The sequence below is a fragment of the Sesamum indicum genome, linkage group LG10 (assembly GCF_026168435.1).
Source record: "Sesamum indicum cultivar Baizhima isolate 11 linkage group LG10, ASM2616843v1, whole genome shotgun sequence".
In the NCBI taxonomy this organism is placed as follows: Eukaryota; Viridiplantae; Streptophyta; class Magnoliopsida; order Lamiales; family Pedaliaceae; genus Sesamum; species Sesamum indicum.
Genome location: NC_142666.1, coordinates 3,999,544 through 4,026,377, shown reverse-complemented (window position 1 = coordinate 4,026,377; position 26,834 = coordinate 3,999,544). Strand labels below are relative to the sequence as shown.

Here is a 26,834-nt window from a genome sequence, read left to right as displayed (position 1 = left end):
TAAATTATTATTTAGTTAAAAATATTTAAATTTAAATTACTTCTATAAGTATTGAAACTGAAATTTAAAACTTTTTAATTACATCTAAAAATATTACAATGAATTATTTTAAATTTAATTGTAATTTTTAGTCATTTTTAATTTATAAGATTTCAAAATAAGATATTTTGGATCTTATAAGCACTTTACGAAAAACTTAACTTCTCTAATTTTTTACACATAAGATCTATAAAATTAATGTCATTAGACAAAAAATATCTTACACAAGTTGCTATTTTTTTATTTTTGGCATTTGTAAAGAGAAAATACTTTATTATTTAATAATAAAATATTATAATTAAACATAACAAAATTACTATTGATATTATATTTACTGAAATATTATAAATTATATAAATAAAAAAAACATTGATAAAGAAAATATTAATTATATGTCAATATTCATATACACTAGCAAAAGTTTAGATAATAATCCATCATTTTTTTTTTAAAAAAAAATTATCTACTAAACTCTTATTTAAAGTTAAACTACCGTGAACTATTTGTAAAGTATTCTAAAAACATTTAAGTACAAAATATGTCAAAAATAACCTTATTTGATTCTAATGTTATCATGTCTTTTTTTAACATTTTACCAATATAAGACCTTCTAATGCCGTAAAAACAACTTATGATATTTAAAATCTTAGTTTATCCAAACGATTTGAAAGCTTATTTTTGAAAAAAGATCCAATATCTTATAAACTTCTAAAACATCTTATAAGAAACAGCCTCTCGCTCTCGGCATAAGTGTCAACTCTAGGAGTGGAGGTCACTAAGTAGTCTACTTTTCACTGTGAAATCTTACTGTACATTTCCTCATGGGGAGGATTTATTGGCATAAGAAAGTGTCTCTTGGTAACAACTCAAGTCTCAGCATCGCAATCTTTCTATGTATAGAAAAACGATCAAAAGTAATGGAAACAGGTAATAGACCGGCTAGCTAATCATGCCTGAGGAGCATCAAGAGTTGCTTTGGTTGATCCTCCAGGTCGATCTGTTCCCACATCAGGCTCTTCTCCAGTTTTTATGTCCTTTTTGGGCATTTTCGAGCTGTCCATATGAGAAACCTGCATGGATTTTGGAACAGTCAGAAACTACAGCACAGCAAAATCTAGCCCCACTAGTCGACTCCCCTCATTAGTGCGGCATATCCTCCTGATTGTAGCATATATTGATCATCAGTGTACATGCACACGCCTGTTTTTATAAAATCGTGTGATCTAAATTTGCAAGTGTACCTCTTCTGAGCACAGAGACGTGCTCACATGAGAGAGAGAGAGAGAGCACCACTAATCGACTCAAGTAGTTAGTACAGCATGATCTCACTAGAACAGCACATGTTAGTCATCAGTGTACATGTGCACACGCACACCTACACCTATTTACATATACTCGTGTGGTCTAAATTTGCAGGTGGACCTCTTCTGAGCGGACAGATGCACACACTGATTTACATATACTCACATGGTCTAAGTTTACACATGCACCGTTCCTAAGCACACAGACATCAGCACATCAGAAAGAGAGAGACAGAGATTCACCTCCTCCCACTAACATACATTGATCATCAGTATACATGGGTCATGGGTGCACGCTTATTTACAATTACTCACATACTTTAAATTTGCACATGCACCTCTGCCGAGCATGCACATACATAATTACTCACATGCTCTAAATTTGCACGTGCACATCTTCCGAGCATGCACATACACAAGAGAGAGAGAGAGAGAGAGAGAGAGAGAGAGAGTACGTACAATGTGTGATTTCCATTCTATCTTGGCATGTCCATCTGGGGAACCTGCAGGCTGGGAGTGGTTACCAACATGCCGAAATATGTGGAGGAGGACAGCAGCATCAAGAGCAGCATATTCTAGCTGAAATGATTCGGCCAATTACAAGGTGTAAATGGACTTCAAAATTCAAGCCATTCAATAAGAAGAATAGTTATGCACTATAGTATGATTGATATATAGCTCGTAAACTACTTTAGGGATAAATTGGCTCAAGTTTGCAACTTGCATCAGATATCCTTAAAGTTTGTTGGCAACTAACAAATAAATCCAACAATTGGTTTCATTAACAGGATTTGCTGACGTATGAAAATAAATCCAATTCTACAGTTGAGTTAATAACTCAAGGGTTGGCCAATTACATTAACCTTCCCTTAGGCCTAGTCTAAATATATATGGACCCCCTGAAGTTTTTTGAATTACTTCTTCCTCCCCTGATATGATAATATCAGTATAATATTCTACAGACATCTGGCTACTCCCTAAGTTGTAAACCTTCAGCTTCTGCTATTCATCCAGCCACAATAGGCCACCATCACCACCTGCAACAGCCCCATGCTTCTTTTGCTACAACGTTCTCCACCAAGCTCAGCCAATCCAGCATGTACATCTTCATCCTTTTGTTGAGTTTGATATCTTAGAAAGGCTTAAGCACGTGATTTTTTCTTGTTTCTTGGGTTAGTGGGCCAAGTATAAGAAAGGAAAGTTCATTACATTCAGATATCAGGCAGGATAATATTTCTAGGCAAGATGATCCAAAATGCAATTTCAGAACCTAGCCTGTAAATCGGTCAGTCAGTAGAACATGACTAAATGCTCCCAAGAGTTAAAATATGAGAGGTCACATTCAGGAAATAATAAACACGACACCTACCTGATAATGACTTAAAGGTCGTTGCTCCCAATTGCTATTTCGTCTCGTTTTATTCAGACCAGTTCCCAATATTTTCTGTTTCCAACAATATCATAATAGCATAAGAATCTTCCTTTTTTTGGTCACTTGACCATGATGTCAGCTGAAATTTTGACGAACATGCTCATTCATTAAATAACCGGACTTTTGGATTGAAGAAAAAACAAGCACATCCAATGGTTAAAATTTACCTCGGCCAAACCAGAAAGGCCACCCCGTGGTTCTTTGAACACATTCTGGATATCAAGCAGCATGTCAAAGTGCTTAAAACATTTCAATTCTCCATAAGAATGTGCAAGCTGCTTTACATCACACTGAAAATTGTAGCCTACAGATTACATAAACCATAACTGTATTCAGTTCTTTATAATTCTATCAAAGAGAGCAAAATCGTATAGAAAGTATGTTGCTCTAGATGCAAAACCAAAAAGACACCAGCAGAAAAATTTGGGTACAAACAAAAACCAAGGAAGCATTCCACTGTCACTGGTAATTATGCAAATAGGCATATCACATTGAAAATGAAACAGGAGAATCTCTCAAGATTGTGTCGGTGTGTTCAGTGTACTAAAAAGAGATTCAATCTGAACGAAATAAATCTACTTTCTTACTTATTCTGCTTATATTACCACGAATAGCCAAATACCTCTAACAAGATGAATAGTTCATATAACCATGAAATTTTTAAGATTAATGGAAATAATTCACAAACTCAATATAAACTAAAGGACAGCATCACAAAAATAGGAAGAAGAGCAATATGATGACTAAAGCAAGAAATAACCAATATGAGGTCAATCTAAATTAACTCAACAAATTATTTGACGTTCGCCAACTGTTTTTCCACAGTAGCAATGCTATACTCCATATTAGGAGGCAATCCCAACTTCGTTTTTCTCACCTACAAAACTAAGACATTAAATTCTTGGCTTTATTACATAGTAAAGAAACCAGCATAGAATGTAGTTATATGAACCATATAGGAAACATCCCGTATGGCCAAGAAGCATACGCATGGAATTTGACAATAATTAAGAATAGAATGCCAGACTTACCATAAGCATAACATTCTCTTAGAAGATACAAGAAGACCAATGGAGAAACATGGGAGAGATTGAAATATGCATGCTTGGAAATAGCTGTTTGCATATTTATTGGAGTTTCATCCATTCCCATATTAAACAATAAGAAACCTACAAAAATTAAAATACATGTGTTACAAGATTAAACAATAAAAATAAAGATACGTGGGTACTGGTGAAATCGACAGTAGAAGGAAAAGAGAAAAGGCTGCTTCCCTTCAATCATCCCAATCTAGATTTACAAGTTTATCGCATCATAAACTTTCATATCAAGTAATTTATTCTGAAATAATCTATCTGATACAATGGGCCTTCACCAAAACAAGCAGAGCGAAACTTTTCTAACATGAAACTCTATGTACAAGTGATCTATTTATTTTATTTGTGCATATGCTAGTTAGTTAAGTACAGATGGAAAATATTTGACATTTAATATGTATAACCGTATAATGAACTTTTATCCTAATTTACTGCAGAAAAGTTGGTCAAATGGAAAAGAATATATGTCTCATCCACAATCATAAAAATACAGGTACACTACGACTATAAAAGAATTGTTTGGCAACAAAATACAGCCCATTTTGGCATTACTTTTATATGTATCATACTTCTGTTTATTCCTAAATTATGTAAATTTACTATATATGCGTCACTATGTTATTTAGTTTATAAGACACAACTTAGAAATACTTATTTAAGAATAATAAATATTTTTATAAACTATTAGGAATTTATTTTGTTGTTTTATCACATTAGATTTTCTTATAATATGTATAATACGTGTACTAAACATTTCATCTTGAAAGTATGAGTATCATTGGTCAAGTTCAGAATATGTATGAAAAAGGAGAATTATTTCAATCATTTGTATATGTTTGTAGCATACAAGTGAAATAAGTTTTTTACTAACAGAGGTATATATAAAATATGCTTGCTATGTCTCACTATATATTAGAAGTTGGGGTCCAATTTGTAGATTAATATATGTTTTAAACGAAATAGAAAAGAAAAAAAATCGTTTCACATTTTACTCATTGTAATTTGTTTCTCTGTAATGTAAACTAGCATTAAGAGGAGTAGCGTACAGCATATCCTATCTGATTGCAAATCTATCTAAATTAGTAAAACCTAACTACTGCTTATGTTTAAATATTGCAAAAAGGAGGACTTTGGCTCAATTTTAATAACCAAAGTCTTGAGTAACCAAACCAGCAACCAACATGAGGAGCGTGCCGCAAAAATATCTGAAAAGATGAGACAGCTATTACTATCTAGTCCTAATAATCCTTGCAACAATGATCAAAAGCTTCACTAGTATTTAGGACTCTTCAAAAGTTTCTTGTAATGCCTATCAAGCAACTCTAATAGAAAAGGTGCTCATTAGATTATAGAAAGACAAGCAGAGATTGTGTTTTGCCGGTCCATGTGTACAGGTATCAAAAGATATTTTGATCTATGGTAATGACATCTGTCCCCCTGAAGTATTCACTTAATAACAATTGTTGAAAAATGGTATAGAAGTCCACAAGAGCGGGACTGTGGTTTAAACTATATATTATGGTTACTTTTGTCATGCAAAAGCTTGCTGTGCTTTCCAGTCAAAGGAAACGCTGGAAGGGGCTTAGAAAGAAAATTGAATATATTAGGTTTATTAGGAAATATAGAATAATTACATGGTGATTAGAATTATATTCAAATTTTTTTGGTGTCTCTTTGCACCTGTATTTAAAATCAATGTTTTATAAGGTGCAAAAAGACAAGCCTGAGAAGGAACCATGCTCAGCTAAACTAAAAACAGGCCTGAATTTTCTTCTCAATCACGGTCTGGATGGTAGTGGTATTAAGCTTTTCCCCAAAAGTGGTATTTCTAATAATCAGGCTTTTGCGCAGCACACTTGACAGTCCTAACTAAATCATAAACAAATGCCTTGCATTCAAAGCAAGTCCTTAAGATTCATCCTCATTCATGATTTGTCAATTCAACTCAATGACGGGATGAAAAAAGTTGAAGCACATGCATCAAATCATGAATGCTGCATTTTTTAGAACTGTAGAGAAACTAATAAGAACAAAAACCATCATATCCGCCATCCACTAAATTATTAGTACTTAAATAGCCTTTCAAATACATGAACAGGTGTTCAGTAAAAGACAGAAACGAAATATTAAGACCTTTAATTCGGCACCAGTCTGAACTCACGCCAACGATTACAAGGTGATGCTCAGAATTCTAAAATTGCGTCTGATAGTGAAGTGGCTTGGTCTAGTCCCCAAATGTAGGTTTAGCAGATAAGCAAAGCCCTCAGCACCTGGGAGATCAGCAACAATCCAGATAGATCAATTTTCATCGAGTAATGTACTTCAGAAGTTTCGAGTAGAGCAAAGAAGAGGGAAAAGGTAAAACGATACACACATACAATGAAAGCTGCTGGCATTTTTATTTCCGGGTTTCTTCCGTTTTATACTCTTTAAAACTCTTAAGCACCACGGATTTGAGTGTTGTGATTCGTTATTCTAAAATCTGAACAACCTGATTTCAGATTCACGCAATCTCATCCCGTAAGAGGATTAAATTCCCAATTTCCAGGAAACTGCTAACATTAACAATGTTGGTATCACAGCAGCACATATCATCTAAAGTTACTTTTTATAGAACATAAATTTCCAGTAAATATTACAAATTCAACAAGTATAAATGACTAGTAACACGAGCAACTTATTAGGATAAGCAACATATCCATAACATTAAACCAAGAAAGGGAAAAAAGACCATCAGTGTTTTCCTATGGTTAAGCAAGGCAGTTTCTATTCATACACGAAATGAAGAATTCCAAACTACAGATTTAGTGATTGTGAAATAAAAAGAATAGAAAAGGAATATATTCAATTGATGCTATCACCGCTAGTGCAAAGTGTACATTTTGCAACATCAATGACCATGCTTTAATATGTCATCCATTAAAAAAAATGATTGATGCGATTGCAGGTACCTTCATGTCAAATATGCTCCGTAAAACTCATCCGTAGAGAGTTTAACAATTTGTGTCACTTATATTGTTGTAGAGTTATCTATAAGTTTCAACTGTCATCCAGGTAAAAAAAATAAATGGTAAAAACAACCATCTAATCTATCCACTGTCTTAAATATACTTGCTATGTGAGTGACTCTCTTGTCTGACGTGACAGCTAAAAACCTACGATTTTCGAGGATCATGAAATCAGATCTAATGCATATCGATAAAATCATACTTCCAAGGTTTCCATTTTAATTCGGTTACTCTAAGCATTAGGAGATTAATGCTCTCAAGAAAGTAAAGTGGCCCAAAGCTGGCCTTGACAAAGAAAATATATGACCAAAATAGGCGACCAACAAATTATAAGTCCACATAGCCAATCAACGAGTCCAAGATAAGGCATAAATAGATTGAGGTGGAACTTTAACCAGGTCCGAACTAAGATAGTCCCCACTTTAACCAGGTCTAGACTAAGATAAAACCCACAACTTAAAGAATAGCAAGAAGTTATTTGCATGCCTAAATAGGGACATTTTCAACAATGAATCTCACATCTATCTGATCTAATAGTTTCCACAAATAACATCCACCCCATAAAAGCCAAATTTAATCAGCCATAAAGCTCAGATGATTTATTATTATCCACGGAGAAAAACCTAGTTTTCTCTTTCACTTCAAAGACCAACTTCTTAACTGTGCTCCTACTTGGCTGAGATAGCTCAACTGCCTTAAATTCATCGTGACTGTGGATTCTCATGCACTCTGGACATGCAAACTTCACCTAGTTAACTGAATGCTTTTAATGATATGAAACCAATGTGGAGCATTTGCATAGATGTACCTCAGTTGATGATGGACATGACCAACATAATCACATATTCCAAATCAAAGGGATATGAAGGCTTAAGGCCATACTTTCTAATAAGCAATAAACAATAACAAAAATTGATTCTAAGATCCCAATCTCAGTAATACTTATCTCATCTGCAGCTCATGCCAAAGGAACGAAGTACATGAATACATTTTCACTACCAATCGACAGGCCTATTCCAAGTAAATACATAAATAAAGAAAAAAGGCCAGAAGATATGCAGGTGAACCTGAAAATTGCTAAGGAGACACTAGTTCAAGCGCCATTTGCAAATAAACGTCATGAAAAATTTGATTCTTAGAGCCAGAACAGTAATATTTACCTCATCTATACCTCATGCCTAACGAACAACTTAAGAAATACATTTTCACTACCAATTGACAGGCCTATTCCAAGTAAATCAAGGAAAGATGGCTAAAGATATGCACGTATAAGAAAATTATTAAGGAGCTACCCCAGGTCCCAGCGCGATGGCGCAAATGAGTTCACAATGCAATTTCTTTAAGGGACACAATTCAGGAATTAAGTAGGTGTTCCATAGAATTTCTCACAACGTAACTGTAGCAACAGTCACAATTAACCAACTTCTTCACTGCATTAGTATTAGCTTCTAAATTTGCTGTGCCCATGAGACGTCATACGCTAGGACCTAATCTTATGACATTCCACGTGAACTTTGCAATGAAATACTTGAAAGCAGCATACTATCAAACTTGATAAGCAATCACCAAAACAACATCATCTCAAGATAATAATAACAGCTAAAACTATGACATATTGACGTCAAATGAAACTACAAAGCAATGCCTCGTGATCATGTGTCTCTAAGTCTCCAGGCAGCTCTTTTAATGGGTCGAGAGCATTTCATCAAGCAATAAAGGAACAAAATTTCCAGAACAAGTCTGAGGTCTAATCTATCAGATCAATCATAATGAAAGAACACCACAATCCCCCACAAAACTATCGTTCTAACCAATCCAACGGAACAGTTCATAAAATCCAAGTGCATGAAGGAGCAGCAATAAACCAAATGAAAAGCCCGAGAACCAAATCAGTGTACTAAAAATACAAATCAGAAAGCCAAAAATAATCAAGAAAAACGTAAAAAGCTTCGGACTAACCAACAGAAGCAAAGGCACCACCAAAGACGAGTGAGAAAAAGAAACTCCTCACTGCAATATTTCTCAGTTTTCTTCCGCTCCTTCACAAACCCAACTCAAATATACTGAGTACATACAAATCACACAATCATTCGAATGGTAAAAAATACCCAAAAGGGCACTCTGCAATTCTCAACAAGAACACATAAAACCGCCTACTCTTGGAAAATCCTGCTCTCATCAAAGTTCAAACACATGGGCTCTTTTCTTCCCTGCAAACTGAAAACTATATTATATAGAAACCGACAATGCGGACGCAGCACAAATGTCAAAAACTCGGACTCCTCGCAGAAAAAAAAAATCAAGAAAAGAAAAACGGATTCCTTTTTTCCAGAAAAAGAAAAAAGAAGTAGACGTTGACAGAAGGCAAAGGGAAGAGGAGATGTTGTAAATTAAGGCAGCGTTTGTCGGTAGCCCAAAATGACAAGAATTGTTGCTTCCATTTGTGCTTTATTTTCATGTTTGTTTGGAATTTTTCTCTCTGAGTTCGTGTGCCGCTACTCTCACTCTGCTCCGGATACGTTTGATTGTACTGGAATTTGTATTTATGGCGATGGGTTCGAGCAGGGTCATTTCCGACATTGTCCGTGGAATCTGGATAAGGTTTGGTGTGGGGTCTTTTCTCTACTATTGAAAACAAAAATTGACTTATTTACTATTCCAACCCCTCTGAAACTCCGACATTTTATTATTTATGCAATTATAAAAAAAAAATTATTGATCGTATTAATTTTTTATTCTTTCGCATAATAGTATTTTTTTAATATTTTTTAATTATTTTATAATTTTTTTCATCTCACATTATAATTTTTTATATACTTGCGGGAACTGCATGCGACAGCAACTAATTTTTTAAAAATAAATTTAAAATTATATTTACACCCTGTCTAACAATTATTGGTTTGAATTGCCACTTCCGTTAGTTTATGGATAAAAAATATCAATGTTAGTCAAAAAAATATTATATAAATTTTTAATTTTTACGACCCATTCAACATTCCTTGTAAATTTTTCACGATGGCTGATTTTTTCATTTATTAACTGCTATTTTTTATCTAATGATAATAATTTAAGATTAATATTTTATTACATGTTCGTCTTTTTAACTTTACATATATTTTTATTTACTCCACTACAAATATAAAAAGATTATTAGATATTTTTGTTAGTAATTATACAAAATACTAAATGAGGGGTTAAGTAATTTATTTATTTATTTTTTAAATAATATCAATATTTCAAAATGAGTATTCTTGTAAACGAATAATTTTCAAAGAGAGTGTAAGTTAATGTTTTAAAAAAATAATGGAAAGTACATAATTTCGTATTTTGGAAACAGAGAAAACTAACTATAATTAATCCAAAAAAATAAATTAATAATTAAAAACAAATATTAGTGATTAAAGAATATTCTGTGTGAGTAATTAAAATAAATATAAAACCGATTAAATTATTAACTTATTTAAATATGTGTGAATAAAAAATTAATCTTAAAGCGAAGGTGGAAAATTAATAAATTTAAAATTATTTTAGTCCACACATATGTTACCAATGGTAATTACTATAATCCTCATACTAAATAATAGAGAGAGTTTGCAAAAAATTTTGCTTTAAAAAAAATAAGAGTCCGTTTGGTTGTATTTTCATTTTCAGTTTCCAATAATTGAAAATGTGTAAAAATGCTTTATTGGTTTTTATGCGAAAATTGAGAATAGTTTGGATTAATTATTTTCAAATATAGATATATAGGTGTGAGAATGTTAAATATAGGTATATGTATTTTTGATGTGATAGAAAGACAACTATGACAAGCCCATGTGACCTATATAAATTTGAAATTGAAAATTAAAATAAGAATGCATTCTCACTAAAAATGACTTGACCAAACAAACTTCCACCTATCCAAACAGTGAAAAGTGGAAAAAATCTTATTCAAATCACAACCAAATAAGCTCTAAATTTTTGTAGAAAAAATTAAAAATTATAACAGAATAAAAAATGGGTAATATTTATCAAGAAAGTGAAAAGTAGATAAATTGAAAATTAAAATAAGAATGCATTCTCACTAAAAATGACTTGACCAAACAAACTTCCACCTATCCAAACAGTGAAAAGTGGAAAAAATCTTATTCAAATCACAACCAAATAAGCTCTAAATTTTTGTAGAAAAAATTAAAAATTATAACAGAATAAAAAATGGGTAATATTTATCAAGAAAGTGAAAAGTAGATAAAAAGTAAATTGGATAGGGTTGGGCTGGCCTTAGTTATTGATTATTGGGATTGGTCCAGTACTGGTCCGTTCCAAACAGGCTTGGCCCGAATTATTGGTTCAATTCGATCTTGGGTTGGGTTAGCTCAGTTAGATCCACTGTGCATCTTGATACAGAGGAGTGTTAACATTATTACATTTTTATTCATCTAAGTACAAACTTATTATACGGGAATATCAAATTGGGGATAAAATAAAAAATTGTGTAATTTTTTTGCTAAAGTCAATAGTCAGGAGTAACTAGTTAATTTTCAAAAAGTAGATGTAAATATAATTTTAAATTTTTTGAGAAAAAACATAAAATTTCAATTTTTAAAAGAAATCTAAATATAATTAACTCTTATTATTTTAAAATTTTTAATTAACTATGCATGAATTGGTATGGATGGTTTTAACCTACCTTTTTGGGCCTCATTTGCGCCGGGCCATAAATTATGATTACGGCCCATAGGTTTGCATGTGCGGACAGTTGGTGTTGGCATGATATGAATTATGGCACAATGTTGGGGGGTGGTGTTCAGTGTTATGGTATGGAAGGCTTGATAACGTGTGATACACTGATTTAGAAACGTCCAAGGACAATAGCATGGAAAAGGTTGTCAGGCTGGGCATTTGTGTCGGACGAGGCATTGCTAGTCGATTTTAGCATCGTGTGGGCTCTGTCTGCTGGATGCTTAAGGCAAAGTGTATAATGCACAGTGAGAAGCAACGTATGTGCATGATGCGCACAAGTGAGCAATGTTGGGTATTCGTGTCGTAAGCACGGACAACACCCTATGTGCCGTGTTTATACTACATATTTTTTATATTTAAATAATAAATACTAAAATGACTCCATTATATATATATATACATATATATTGAATATTACCTTCCATAATAATAAAAAAATTAGAGAACGTGCTATCGACGTATTATTTAAAATACCAATTTTTTTTATAATTATGAAATTCAAAATATACTTTTTTTAATACTTGTACAATGCAAACACAAAGTAGTCTTTTTGGAGGCATAAATTCAAATGAGCAAAGCTTCCTGGAAAATGCCCAAAGGAAGGAAAAGTTTGATGCTTTGTTCAATCCAAGAACTTGCTTAGAACTTCACTCTTTGTGTTCTCTATTTGTAATTTCAACTAATAATAATAGCATTTTCTCACCTTGCACAACATTGAGCACTTTTTTCAAAAGTTACAACTTTACTTCATACATTTTTTTTTTGGGAGAAATACAAGCAACCCTCTTGTAATATCGCAAATAAGCAAATTACACCCTTATTAAAAACCAAATAGCAATTTACCTTCCTGTATTTTTTAAAATACAATAATTTACTTCCCTCTGTTTTTCAAAATGAAGCAGTTTATCTCCCTATATAAGGAGGTAAATTGCTTCATTTTAAAAATTACAGGAGGGTAAATTACTATATTTTTTTTTATGGGGGGGTAATGTGTTCATTTTCAATATCACGGGAGGGTAAATTGCTATTCACCCCATCTTTATTTCCAGTTCTTATATTTCTCCATTGTCTCGAGGTATTATATATATATATATTTATCATATTTAAAACGTTGCGATGATATTACTTTTCAGAAATATTATTCTTTAGTGTTTTTAAAATTATAAAAAAAAATTAAAATTGGTTCAATTTATTGGATCTGGGTTCAGGTCAGAATCAATATAAAATTCTAGAGGATAAATATCGAATTTTGACAAACTCGCTTTGCAGCCAATCAATTATCATCTCTACATATAATGTAATTACTTATTTGATTATTTCAATTAGAAAGAAAAAAAGAGTAAGAAAAAAGAGAGATTGAATAACTATATAATGTAAAGTTTATACGGTTAGGGAGAATAAATTATTTAATATTTAATATTTTTAACATATTTATATATATATATATATGTATAGATGCAATATTTTTTTTATAAAGTCTTGTATATAATTTTTTTATATTTATATAAATGGATAGTGGTGAGATTCGAATGCAATGTTAAATACCAACATCATCTGAAATTTTAAACTGTTAAAGAAAAATATATTTTCATATTTAATATCCTTAAGAAAAAACTTATATGAATGCGAATAAATAATTAAAAAAAAAAGAAAAAAGTCGAATGATTTTCTCATTGCATATTTAAAGTTAAAATATAAGGACAATTACACTTTTTCTGAGGTTTGATTACACATAAGCTTCTTGTGATTTGGAAAATTACTTTAGCACCTCTGATGTTTGCTTTTGTCTAACAAATAATGCCCATCTGTTAGTCGAAAAATTTTGAATTTGCTGATATTAATAAAAATATTAAAAAAAAAATCTATATTTACCCCTAATTGACTCATTACTGATTTATGACAACGAAAAAATGCAGGATTTTGGGCAAATTTTGGAATGATTTTTTTGTTATTTAGAATAGTTAGAAATTGAAAAAAATGATTTTACAAACTGTCATTGTAGACAACGTTACTAATATTTAGGAGCGGTTTGTGAAGAACTGTTCCAATTTCGCACTGTCACAGTAACATATTAATATGATTGTTTCCTAAAATTGTATGCAATTATAAAAAAATATTTTTTCAATTGGAACACACTGGATAACATTTGAAATAGTTGTACAATTTATTTTGGGTTGTTTTTGAAATGATTTGTGTAATAATGATGCCTGAATTTTGAAAATGTATTTTTTTATATTGGTGATATATTTAGGAACAATCATTGAAATTATTTGGTGGTCAATTTTTGAAAGAGTATTAGGAACGGTCATTTTTTTTAGAACAACCTCTTGTAACAGTTTTAGGAACGGTTTGTCTTATTTAGAAACATGTATTTAGAACTGTTTGAGTGTTGATATTCGGAATGCGCTTTTGTTTATATTTGTAACATTTTCTTTACAATAACTATAATCGTTCATAATTTTTTATTTTATAATATTTTTTTATAAATTATTTAATTTATATATTTAATAAATTTTAAAAATAATTTAATTAATTTATTTTAATAAACTATGATAAATAATTAAATTAATTAATAAAAATTTTAATTATATTTATGAACTTAATTAATTTAATAAATATGAAAAACAATGAAATGTAATAAACCTTATAAATAAACATGAATAATTAGGAAAAAAAATTCTTTTAATAAAAACCATTATTTGATTATAAAATTAAAAAAAAATTAGGACCTAATCTAAACCCTTCTCATTAGCATCGTCCATTTCGTCGTCGTTCGGCACGGGGGATCTTTCGAAGGCTGTACTGAGCTGGCCCAATACGCCTGGAGCTGGAGCTATACCTCATTGGCCAGCCAAAGTAGCTTGATCAAGCTTGACCGAGCAACAAAGAACTTCTTCCGGATATATTTTCTGGTCCACATGTGGAAAATCTGGACCGTGGACTCATCGTCACAGTCCCACCACTAGGTCATCTACGATAAGAAAATTAAAGAAAATATTCGTAGAATTCATTAAACAATTTAGATTACATAATAATACCAAATTAATTTAAAGTACATTAACTTCATGCTCTCGGACCAGAAATGTTGGTGCTCTGCCGGCACCTACCTCAAACATGCCCACGGGTGGGATAGTGTCATTGCATCACAACATAAATATGCTCGTGGAAGCGGTAGTCAGATCTGAAAAGACATGTTAATTAGTGATTTTTCAGATAGAATAATACTAAAAAATATTCGTAAAAAGTATCAACATTTTTTTCTGTTGACAAATGAAAATAGATAAACCTCACTAGTTCAATTGGCAAAAATTCATTTGACTGGTTAAAGAAGCTTAAAGCAATGCGTGATCTGTTTGTACATGGACAAAGGAGCTATACATTTTTAATGACTCTTGTTGGAAATATTAGCCTAATAGTGTAATTGTTAATATAATTATGTAAATAATAATATTATTGAGAAAGATTAGCCTAATATTGATATTGTTATGTAAATAATTTTATCATTTGAAATATTAGACTAAAGATTGTGATTATTGATATTATTATGTAAATTATATTATTATTATAGGGAAGGATTTGCTTAATATTGTGATTATTAACATTGTTATGTAAATAATATTATCATTTGAAATATTAGACTAAAGGTTGTGATTATTGATATTATTATGTAAATTATATTATTATCGGAAAAAAATTGCCTAATATTGTGATTATTGACATTGTTATGTAAATAATAATATCAATGAAAAAACAAAAGAATTCATGAATTACACAATTATACAACAATTTGGACAAAACTTACACAATATGATCTAAATTACAAAAGACTTGCATAAATTACACAACTATACAATAAATTTCACAAAAATTACATAATATGATAAATCACACAACTATACAATTCCATTTCACAAAAATTACACAATATGATAAAGTACACAAGAATTGCATAAATTACACAACTCTAAAATTCCATTTCACAAAAATTATACAAATTACACAAAAGTTACAAAAAGAGGTTATAACTTTCAGAAATATATTTTAATTTCAGAAAAAATATAGTTTAATTTTAGAAAAAAATTTAGTTTTATGAAAAATATATTTAATTATAAAAATGTTTTAATTTCAGAAACTTTTTAAATTTAAGAAAATATTTATTAATTTTATATTTTAATTATAAAAAATATTTTAATGTTAGAAAAAATTAAATTTAATTTCTGAAAAAAAAATTAATTTCAAGAAAATTTTCAGAAACTTTTTTTTTTGGAAAAAAACATAAAATATTACACATTTTTGGAAAAAATAGAAAATTTCAGAAAAAAAATTTTGGAAAAATTTTCAATTTTTTTTTTCAGAAACTCTTTATGAAAATATTTTCAGACACTCGTTTATGAAAATAGTTTCAGAAATATTTTTGAAAATATATTCAGAAATGGGGGAAAAAATAATCAGAAAAATTGGGGGGGGGGGATAAAAGAAATAGAGAACTAACCTTTTTAGAGAGAGAGAGAGAGAGAGGGGGAGGGAGGGAGGGAGAGGAGAGGAGGAAGGGAAAGAAAAAAATCTGATAACTGTTTTTTATATGTTGAAATTTTGGAACGGGTTTTGAAATGTCATATTTTGAAAAACCGTTCCAATGATAATTCCTAAGTAATCAAAACGATGTCGTTTCATTTGATGTGGATTAGTCAGATTCTTAATTTATTTAAGCATGGTTGGTCATAGTGTTCCTAAATTCCTAACTACAAAAGACGATGTCATTTAATTCAAAAACGACGTCGCATTTAGAGGATATTTAGATTATCATTCCTATATTTAAAAAGATCCTTCCTAATATTGTGCCAAAAATATTTTGACTTTTAAATGGAAAAATAAAAAATAAAGGAAAAATTGTTCCTCATATGTTAATGATCAGAGAAAAGTACACCATAAATTAATTAAGACCATAAAAAATAAGATTAAAGGCAATTTTCGTCCCCTAACTTCAGGCTATTCTCATTTTAGACCCCTAAGTTGCTAGAGTTCCATTTTGGTCCCGTAAAACTGAAAAAATTTCAATTTTGGTACAAATTTGGTCGGAAAGTTGAGTCACTCGCTGAAAAAAGTCACATGCTTTAAATTGGGACTTACATTGTGATTGGCTGAAAGGTCAAATATTTACCAACTGCTACTAGATGTGATTTTTCCTCTACTTTTCACTTGGCACGAAAATTAATTTGTTTGGAATGGATGTAGGAACGGTCCTAGCTTTTGAATTTCTCTCTCTCTTTTTTTTCTTTTTCTGTAGAATATTGTAATATCTTTAGGAACGGTTTTTATTTATATTCCCATTCCTAGTAAAAAAATAATATTATTCCTATTTATTGAGGAATAGTTAAATAATAGGAACGGTTTAATTTACATTTGGAGTGGAATTAGGAACGGTCTGGACTAATATCAACCGTTCCTAATTTGAACAATTTTTTTTTTAGAAAAAAAATTTAGTTATTCGTATAGAATAATTATAGAAATATTTAATCAGTAATTTTTACATAAATGTTTATAGATGTTTGATTACAAAAACAGTGAACTTTAGATCATAATTATTGTCTTATTCAATCTCGTAATCCTTGTTAAATTCATCATTAGATTCACCATTCCCCATTCGAGATGTACCTGCTCCTTGTTGATTTGCACAAAAAGATCAACGACTAATTATCATGGTCTTAGGATCACAAATGAGAATGATTTTTTATCCGTTGAATTATAGCTGTTGTACTCTCTTTGGAACGATCTTAGTAATACAGTATTAATAATACACATAAACCATTCCAAATAACACATATTTAGTCACGGTCTTAGGAACACAACAGGTTTTATGTAGAACTTTGACTTAGGAACGATTCTTGTATTATTAGACCAGCTGCGTACTCACACCGTTTCAAATTGTACCTCATCTTGGAATACATTTACTAGCTAACATTTTTTTTACATCAATTGTCTCATATATAGAAAACGTCAACTCAATATCGTTCCTAATGTTATTAATGTGTTACAAAAAGAGTTCCAATTATTAACCATTACAAATTTGGAACGGTCTTAGGACTAGAAATTATAACTGTACTATTTTGGAACATCGAATTTTTCTGTTCCAAAAAAATAATACATAAAATACGTGGATCATGATGTCATTGACTATTTTTCATTCCTAATGAATTTCAATACCCATTCTAATATAACACGGGCTTTGGAACGATCCAAAAATTCGTACCAAAACCCACTTTTTTTTTAGTGTATTGCATAAAGTGGTGAATGACCTTTCGCCCAAAAGCCAAAACCTCTTTTCTTGGCATTGATCACTGAAAGCGACCAAGTGATGTCAAGTGGGAATTTTTTAGAATCTCGGTGAGGGTAACAATGGAAATAAATAAATAACAAAGCAAAAATTGGCAAATCCTTGCCTTGTCGGGATCAATATAATCTAAGAGCTTTCTTGTTGGATTCTTTCTTTAGTCGTTTTGACCTACCAAAAATCCTATATTAAAATGCATATATTTTTTTTAATAAAAAATAAAATAAAAATAAAAGTAATATTACATATTATGATATAGGATAAATTATAATGGGCTCTCTTGAAGTTTGTCTTATTTACAAATACCCTCTTATTGTTTAAATAACTACAAATACCCTCCTGAAATTACAAAGACTCTAACAAATACCTTCCTGCAATGAAATATTACAAGGGGGTATTTGTTAGGCTATTTGTAACTTTAATACTCTAACAAATATTTTCCTACAATGAGATGACACAAGGGGGTATTTGTTAGGTTATTTGTAATTTTAGGGGGGTATTTATAAGTTTTTAAATAATGAAGAGGTATTTATAATTATCACAAATCCCAGAAGAGTCTGTTGTAATTTACCCTATTATATATGTGTTTGCAGTAATTTAAGCCAAGCATTTATAATAACTTTATTGAAAATAAGTCCACAATACTGTCCGAGATGTGTAACTTATATTATTTGACTACTTAAAGTAAGTTTTAAGTTGAAATCTGTAAGCATCTCTCCATCACCTTCTGCAATTTAAAGTATGTTCAGTTGGGGTGAAAAGTGGGAGTATAAGATAAGTGAAAGTAAAAAAATGTTAAGAGATCGTTTGGTGTTTGGTTAGGGGAATGAGATGGAAGGGAAGTATAACTTGATATATATGAAATCCCTCTAGAGCCCAATTTAGTTTCTGTAAGTGAAAATGTAAAGCCCAAAAGACAAAAAAGTATATATTTTATTTTTATTTACTCTATTTGCCCATAACATATATATATATATATATATATATATTTCGTTCACTTCTTTTCTTCTTCCCCTGATAATACCATACATAATCGTCAAAAATATAATAAAATTATTGAAAAACCACTACATCGAAGTTGACGATGAATATTCTTATTAATGAAAAATATTATTGTAATTTTTTATAATTTATTATTAAGATTCTTAAATTTTTTATATTTAAAATTATATTAGTATAATATTAACTTATTTGTGTTCTAACACAAAATGAAGATAAGGGCTATAAAGTAAAATTACAAAAAAATAATTTTTTTCTTCTCAATCTATTTTTCTCGTATCAAACAAGTGGAAGTATTTAAAATTTACTTTCCTTCCAATCATACAAAAGCTTAAAAAAAATTATTATTCTTTCCTTCCTCCTCTCCGCCTTTCACTTCCTCTCCGCCTTTCACAACTCTCACATAAAGTTGTAAACATTAGACTCTTTTTTTGCAAACATTCCAAACTTCAACTTTGTTCTATTTTGCACTACTTCAAATGCTATCAAAAGTGCTATTTATCAATATTTTATTTACAATAAATATAATTCGGTGTTAAAGATGTGCACATCGACAACCATTTACAATTAAACTAGTTTAAGTTGAAAGTTATAAACGTCTCTCCACCCGCTTTTGCCGTTTATCAATAATAAACATTAAACTTTTGGAATAATTATATTTATACCCCCGACTTATGGTCTGCTTACGCAAACTACCTTTGTCTTTTCACAAATTATATTTGTACAAACTATTTATATTTCTCAAAAAATTACAAATACTCCCTAAAAATTATAAATTTTTCTTCGACTTTTTCCCACCTTTTTATTCAAACGCTCTCACCACCTAAACTTATAAATTTCTCGACAACTCTTTTCCTACCGTAAAAATAGAAATTTTTACAATCACCCTTTATATCAATCAATAATGAGAACAGAAATTCACATAAATGAGACAAATATTCTTATATCAATTGGACATTAAAATACATAATCTTATAGGACCGGTAGATCAATATTTTTATATTTAAATGTATATTAGCGACGACTTTGAGTTGAAACTCAAGGGTTTTTAGCAACTTCAGTTCTAACTTCTATTAACTACTCCTACTAACGATTTCTTTAATCATGGTCTTGCCTTAATCAGAATTTTATGTTGGGGAATGTCTTGGTCAACTCAATAATTTATTCAATTCATTTTATTTTATACCTATTTATACCCTACACACTTAAATGTATTTACGATTCCGTAATTACGATCTTCTGATACTTTATTCTTGTAATTTACTAAGATAATAATTTCAGGATAAATTTGTCGGAATTTTTAAAGTTGGCTGTAAGTGACGTCACTTTCCAACCGATTTCCATCATTTTTCGGCCAATTTTGTCTTAAAATAGTGAATATATGACTAAATTACTACCTTAGTAAGATACGGAACAAAAATGCCAAATAATTATAATTATTTTATTATTTGTATTATATTTATAAATTCATATAACTGTTTCTTATGCAATAAATTGGTTATAATGATATTATAAATTTAATTATTAATAATTATAATAATCAATGCACAATTAATATATATATATATAGGGAAAAGTATTATTTTAGTCCGTTAAATATGCTTAATTTTAATTTTAATTCGATAACTATGTCCATTTTTTTTAGGTCCAGTAACTTACGAAATTGCTTACTTTTAGTCCTCTGGCTGATTTTCGGACAATTTTACCCCTGTGCAATTTTTAAAAGGCAGTTTTAGTCCATATGCACTCGTAGGGGTAAAATTGTTCAAAAATCAGCCAGATGACTAAAAGTAAGCAATTTCGTAAGTTATTGGACCTAAACAAAAATGGACATAGTTATCGGACTAAAATTAAATTTAGGATACTTAGCAGACTAAAATAATATTTTTTTCTATATATATATATATGGCTTTGTTTGGTTGTACTTTTAAGAATTTTTCTTTATTTGGTAACTAGAAAAAAGAAAAAATATATGGCGCATTTTTTTAGTGTTTTCAGGTCCGATTCGATCCGATAGTTGCAAGATATTTGATTATGAGATAATTAATTTTCAGATAATTGATATTAAAAAAATAACTATAATATTTTAATTCACAATTTTATAATTAATTATACAAATGAAAATTGTGGTTACGTTTTATTATTAACCTTATTCTTAAGATTAATGAGATAATTTAAAAATTATTTAATGATCATAATGAGCACTTAGAGGAAACGTAATTATGGTGGGATTAAAAATAAAAAAAATATAATTTTATGAAAAAAATAATTTTGATGAAATCTAACTCAAACGATGATTATTGAAAAAGGGATCAAACGACATACAAAATTGTGTTTGCACTCGAAAAAAATAAACACTTAATATATTTGATTAATGTATAATAAATAAAAATAAATTAAAATATACTGTATAGTATAAAAAGATAAATAAATATCCAAATACTTTCCACTATTTTCGGACAACAGAAAAAAAAAATCAAGAAAAAATTACATTTTACGTCCCCACAAATTACTTCTTTTATGATTTAGGTCATTATATTTTTAAAGTTACCATATTGCATCTCATAACTGTACGATATTTTATAATTTTAATTTTATTAAATTTATGATGAAAACAACATGAGACGAGCTTCATTAAATTTTGAGATGAATTCACACTAATTTTATAAAAATTAAAATTTGAAATTAAAAATAATTTTTTTTAAAAAAAATATAAAAATGCAATATAATAATTTTAAAATTATTTACTTACAAAACGTAAAATATGAAAAACAAAAGAAAAGACTAATAAAGGCAAAGTGGAGAGACCCGGAAACTGAAATTCAAACTAAAACTAACTGAAAATTAAAACCCCTGGGAGAAGACTTTTGCAAGTCTTCGCGACGCTGTGGAGATGGATATCTACCGCGTAGCACCCGCACCTTCCGCCAAGCTTCTTCTCAAGGTATCTTTTTGCATCTCTCAACATCAAGATTTCCGAACCAGTCAGCGAATCCGCGTGGTTTTCACCGTTCATTTTTCCCTCTTTCAACATTGTTTTTTTGGGAATTGTTTGGAGTGTTATTTTGCATGCCACGTAGTATTCTTGTAATAATTAGTATTGTTAATGTCTGTTCTTGATTTTTAGTCTTTTTCGTATCTTTACTCGTCCACGCGGTTGTTTCAGTTAATATTAGCTGCATTCTTGGAATTACCCTCCAGTCTATATAAACTAGAATGATTCATAATGTCGGATGAGCAAGATCCTTTTTTTTTTTTTTACATGGTCTTAGGAAATTGAGTACTGCGATAAAACCTCTCCAACACAAAGACACACAGTGTTTGTGGGTTCATCATTAAAATAAGAGCGGGGGGGGGGGGGGTTCTTGTTAGTTTGTGTAAACGTTACACATATATGCTTGACTTCTGTGAGCAATGTGTTCGTTGAATTGTTTAAATGAAGCTTCTAGGTAGTTTCGAGTAAATTGATCAGTTGCTCTGTTTCTTATTTAAGCATTGGCGGCTGGCAGTTTGTGGCCTACCTGCCTTTGATTGTTTGCAGCACTTCTTTTTCCCTTTCAATTAGTATAGACTGTAAGCTTGTGAATCTTGGCTCTTTGATGGTACTTAAAAGACAGCTTAGGGAGGGGGGTGAGGAAGGTTCTGAACTTCCGACTAAACGCCGGCATTTAGTTTCGACGTGGGTGGAGTACTCCCTGATGTATTTGCTGTGCTCTTCTCTTTTTTCGTAGTTTGTGCTATTTATTGATTTTTTCTTTTTTCTACCTGGATTTGTGCAGCATATTCAAAGGGCTGAATTATGGCCGGACAGTGCAAGAATATGTACCCTGCTTGGAACCCATCATTAGAAAATGGGTATGGTATCTTCTTCTTTGGTTGTTTGTTTCTTTTTCCTTTGTTCTTTTTTAATTGTTTAATATAAGTCACTAGAAAGGCATCTTTTTGCCATTAATTTAGTGGTCACTTTTATATATGTGGGGTTTACATTTGCACTCATGCTTGATGCTTAGGAACTGTTAAATTTCAATGATTCAGTAAGGACCCTCTTGTTTATGTAGCTTCTTGGAGAAAAAGAATCACACCTTAATGGTCTCATGGAAAAACATAGCTTGTTAAAGTTGTCCCTAAGCATACTTAGAATAAGTGTATTAACTAAGTTGTTTCTGATGAAGATTTGCACATTTTTTCCAATTTATAGCATTTCTTTCAGTTCATGTAGGTCACCACACTTTCCACACAAACCTAATTACAGGTGCACCTGGATGTATAAGACAATAATGGTCTCATGTTCCATCAACTTTTGTATTTATGCCTACCTCTCATGATATAATTTTGGAGAGCTAATGGCCTATTGGATACTTGGTTAAGACCTGTTTCATTATAGATAAATAACTTTGATATGTAAGAGATCTTCTTTTGATTTCATGTCCTTATTATGATATTATCCTTCTGTATAGGTGCAAGAGGCGGTGGAGCGTGCAATTGACAGATCTCTGAGGTTAGTTATGTCATTTGTTATTGTATATGCATTTATATTTTCTTATGCCTTGTTATGTTGTCCACCACTTCAAGCATCATACTGCAACAAATTACTTTGGTTTTAGTCTGTCTTCATAATGCACAGATTTTTATTCACTCCCTTGAGTAATTATGTTAACTCCTTTATCGATGATGATAAGTAGTTTAATCTAATCTTGCTCTCATTTAATGTTTCTTGTAGATCCTCGTATAATCAAGAGGATTGCTCTCGATCAAGGAGTTTGCAGCTGCAGTTTCATAACAATTTGCCCCACACCTTGTTTACGGGCAGTAGGATTGTGTCTGAGGACAGAAATCCTATAAAGATTGCCTTGTACGATTCTAGTTCCCAACAAATAATAACATCGGGCCCACTATCTTCAGCCAAAGTGAACATCGTCGTGCTTGATGGTGATTTTGGGCCTGATGATCAGGAAGGGTGGACAAAGAAGGAATTTAACCACAGAATAGTGAAGAACAGAGAAGGGAAAAGGCCATTGGTGGCTGGAGAGTTAGTGGTTCCCTTGAAGGATGGGGTCGGTTATATTGGTGAGATAAGCTTCACAGATAATTCAAGCTGGATTAGGAGTGGGAAGTTTCGGTTGGGAGCACAAGTGCATGCTAGTTCTGATGAATTAAGAATTAGAGAAGCAATAAGCAATTCTTTCAAAGTTAAAGATCACCGAGGGGAGTGTAAGTGTTTCTTCTGAACTACTTTTCACCTTTCAGTATTATATAGTTTCTGCACGTGCAGAAGGGCATTTTGAACTTATTCTTTCAGTTGGAGCTTGCCAATTAACAAACATAGACCAGCATGTTTCTCTAGTTGTCTGTTTTACTAACGCATAAAACTTATAAAATATCTTAGTACTTTGTTCATCTTTGTCTGGTTTCCGTTAATTAACACGACATGTCTTTGTGGTTCAAGTAAGAAAATGTCTAGCTCCTCCGTCTCAGAGAAATGGGGAATTCAATTGGAGAAAACTTGGATATGTAAAGAAACACAACACTCATATTTATAAGCTTAAGCTGGTTTTGTAGGAAGTTTATTGAAATGTGAAAAACATGAATCTTCAATGTATTTCTAGCAGATGGAAATGGAATTATGCACTGATGTGTCATCTGTTATTCAGCTTATCAGAAGCATTATCCACCCTCCTTGGATGATGAAGTATGGCGGCTGGAAAAGATAGCTAAAGATGGCACATCCCATGAAAAACTGACTCGGTATGGGATCACCTCTGTTAGAGATTTCTTGAGGCTCTATTTTTCGGACCAGTTCACACTACGTGCTGTAAGAAACTCACTCTTTATCTGAGATATAAATTACTTGGATGAAAAACAAACCTCTTTTTTATTAACACATCTCACACTATATGTTCAATTTGTAGATACTTGATAAAGTCTCAAAAAGGACATGGGAGACAATTATCGGACATGCTACAACGTGTACTTTAGATGACAAGAACTACATGTACAGGACTGGACAAGGGACAGGGCTGGTATTTAACTCCATATACAAGGTTATCGGGGTGACTCTTGATGGACAAAGTTCGCAGCCTGTGAATAGTCTCAACATACACCAGATGGTTGGTATCTTTACCCGGATACTTTTTCTTATTCCAACTTTATCCTCTCAATAATTTCTGAAATAGTAATATTGAATGAGCTCAGCTCATAATTTTCACTGTGAGAGGACAAATCATCGAAATTAAAAAATTGGTTTATCATCCAAACTAACCTCATGTTCTCCAGTTGATGTTGCACCAAAATTTGGTTAGCTTTAAAACAATCAATTTAAGGATGGAGTTAGATTACTGAAGTTTGGTACATAAGACGGTAACATACCTTCTAGCTTCAGAATGTGAAACATGATAATACAGGGAATGTCAGTGATCTCAAGTTTCTCATATAAATAATTATGTTGCCAGCATCTTCGACAAGACGTGTCATTCTCTATTATGAAACTGATATTACCTATTCCTTTTACAGAGGATGGTGGAAAATCTGAAGCAGCATGCTTATCGAAACATAAAGGACTGGGTTTCAGTTTGTGACCCATCAATTGTTGGATACCCTATGCTTTCGGCAAGTCCAGCTGCTGACATTCTTATGAATCCTAGCATGGGTCTCCATGGTGTCAATTTCCAGGAACAAGGTAATGAACTATCAACTCATCTTTCTACCTTCCTTACAATAATTTTCAAATATTTGTTGTTCATCTGCTGATCTTGGCCTTTTTCAATTCCGTGAAACTTTAATCGGGTACATGTCACTCCACTAAGAAATAACTGCATAAAAGATTAATGTGGCGGCAGATTTAATATTCAATCTCGACAGTAAGCCATTTGAGTGTTCAAGTCATAGCTCACATTTTTAGCTCTATGAAAAGTCTGTTTGCTAATATTCGTTGCCACATATGTTCCATTGTAGCATCTGAAAAAACATTTTGTTCACAGATCACCAAGAAACAGAGATGAACACTTATCATCCAACATTCTCACCACCTTACAAAACTGAAGTGGAACAACAACATAATTGTTCCTTCGAGTTGGGGGAGAGCTCATATCCAATGCAAGGCTTCAATCTGACATTTAGAAACAGTTTCGGGACGAGTGATTCTCCACCTGGATTCCACATTGGAGGGAACTACATCGGGCATCAGCTGTCAACTGATGATCTACCCATCGATGATTTTCAGGTTGACCCATCAGCATTGCAAGGGAATGGACATTTTCTTGAACCTAACAATCCTGAGATTGGTGTATTTTCTTCCGACTCTGGGATCCTTATCCCCAGGAACCCAAGGCCCAAAGCAAGGTGGTGCAAGGTTCTGGCGGTGGTTAAGTGGCGGATACTAGTTAGGCGTAATGTGGCCGCAAGAAAATGGAAACGCTTCTACAACTATATGTAAATTGAAACAATGATCTCAAAAGCAATCATTACAGGCAAGCTTCTCCTCAGATGAAAAGTATTTATCGACTTCTAAGATGGTTTCTCATCATCAAAGTCTTGATCTGCTCATCACCCACAAGTTTGTATAGGCATAGTTCTGGTAGAGTTAGAGTAACTTGAAATAATTCTGTGCAGTATTAGGTCCGACGGTTGTCAAGCGTCTCCCTCCCACAGCATAATGCGTGAGAGAGCTGGCAGAAAGTGTGGCGTAAAATCTTCTTATTCATTTATGTCGAGATCCAGCACTTAAGTGAAGATTTGGGGTGGCTGAAAGCCCGAAACTGAGGGCAGCTGCCTGAGTTGAGCTTCCTAGTGTTGGCTAGTTTTTGCTTTGTCTAATTCTTTTCTTTCATTCGATTTGGGTCTTGTGCATCAAATCTTTGGTGCTTGTACAAACAGCAGTTCTTGAATCAATGTTCAAGTTTCAGATCC

General features: G+C 31.6%; 2 protein-coding genes across 5 annotated transcripts; one reads left to right on the top strand and one right to left on the bottom strand.

The window, feature by feature from the left end:
• Positions 1 to 805: 805 nt before the first annotated feature.
• Positions 806 to 9,403, bottom strand: LOC105172411 (Polynucleotidyl transferase, ribonuclease H-like superfamily protein). 4 transcript variants are annotated; one of them, XM_088886034.1, is made up of 9 exons: positions 9,035 to 9,403; positions 8,837 to 8,940; positions 6,248 to 6,421; positions 6,003 to 6,139; positions 3,804 to 3,941; positions 2,940 to 3,076; positions 2,710 to 2,784; positions 1,800 to 1,919; positions 806 to 1,109 (listed from the first exon to the last, which is right to left on the bottom strand). In XM_088886034.1, exons 5-9 carry the CDS (start codon positions 3,922 to 3,924, stop codon positions 987 to 989), a joined length of 576 nt encoding a protein of 191 aa, XP_088742160.1. In that variant the 5' UTR covers positions 3,925 to 3,941; positions 6,003 to 6,139; positions 6,248 to 6,421; positions 8,837 to 8,940; positions 9,035 to 9,403; the 3' UTR covers positions 806 to 986. The 4 variants fall into 4 exon arrangements, with proteins under 4 accessions (XP_088742160.1, XP_011092115.1, XP_011092114.1 ...); XM_011093813.3 differs by having other exon boundaries at positions 8,837 to 9,403; XM_011093812.3 differs by lacking the exon at positions 6,248 to 6,421.
• A 12,572-nt stretch (positions 9,404 to 21,975) lies between these two features.
• LOC105172797 (calmodulin-binding protein 60 B) lies at positions 21,976 to 26,834 on the top strand. Its single transcript, XM_020697281.2, has 8 exons — positions 21,976 to 22,608; positions 22,709 to 22,784; positions 23,387 to 23,427; positions 23,650 to 24,140; positions 24,581 to 24,741; positions 24,839 to 25,036; positions 25,440 to 25,605; positions 25,907 to 26,834. Exons 1-8 carry the CDS (start codon positions 22,529 to 22,531, stop codon positions 26,359 to 26,361), a joined length of 1,668 nt encoding a protein of 555 aa, XP_020552940.1. The 5' UTR covers positions 21,976 to 22,528; the 3' UTR covers positions 26,362 to 26,834.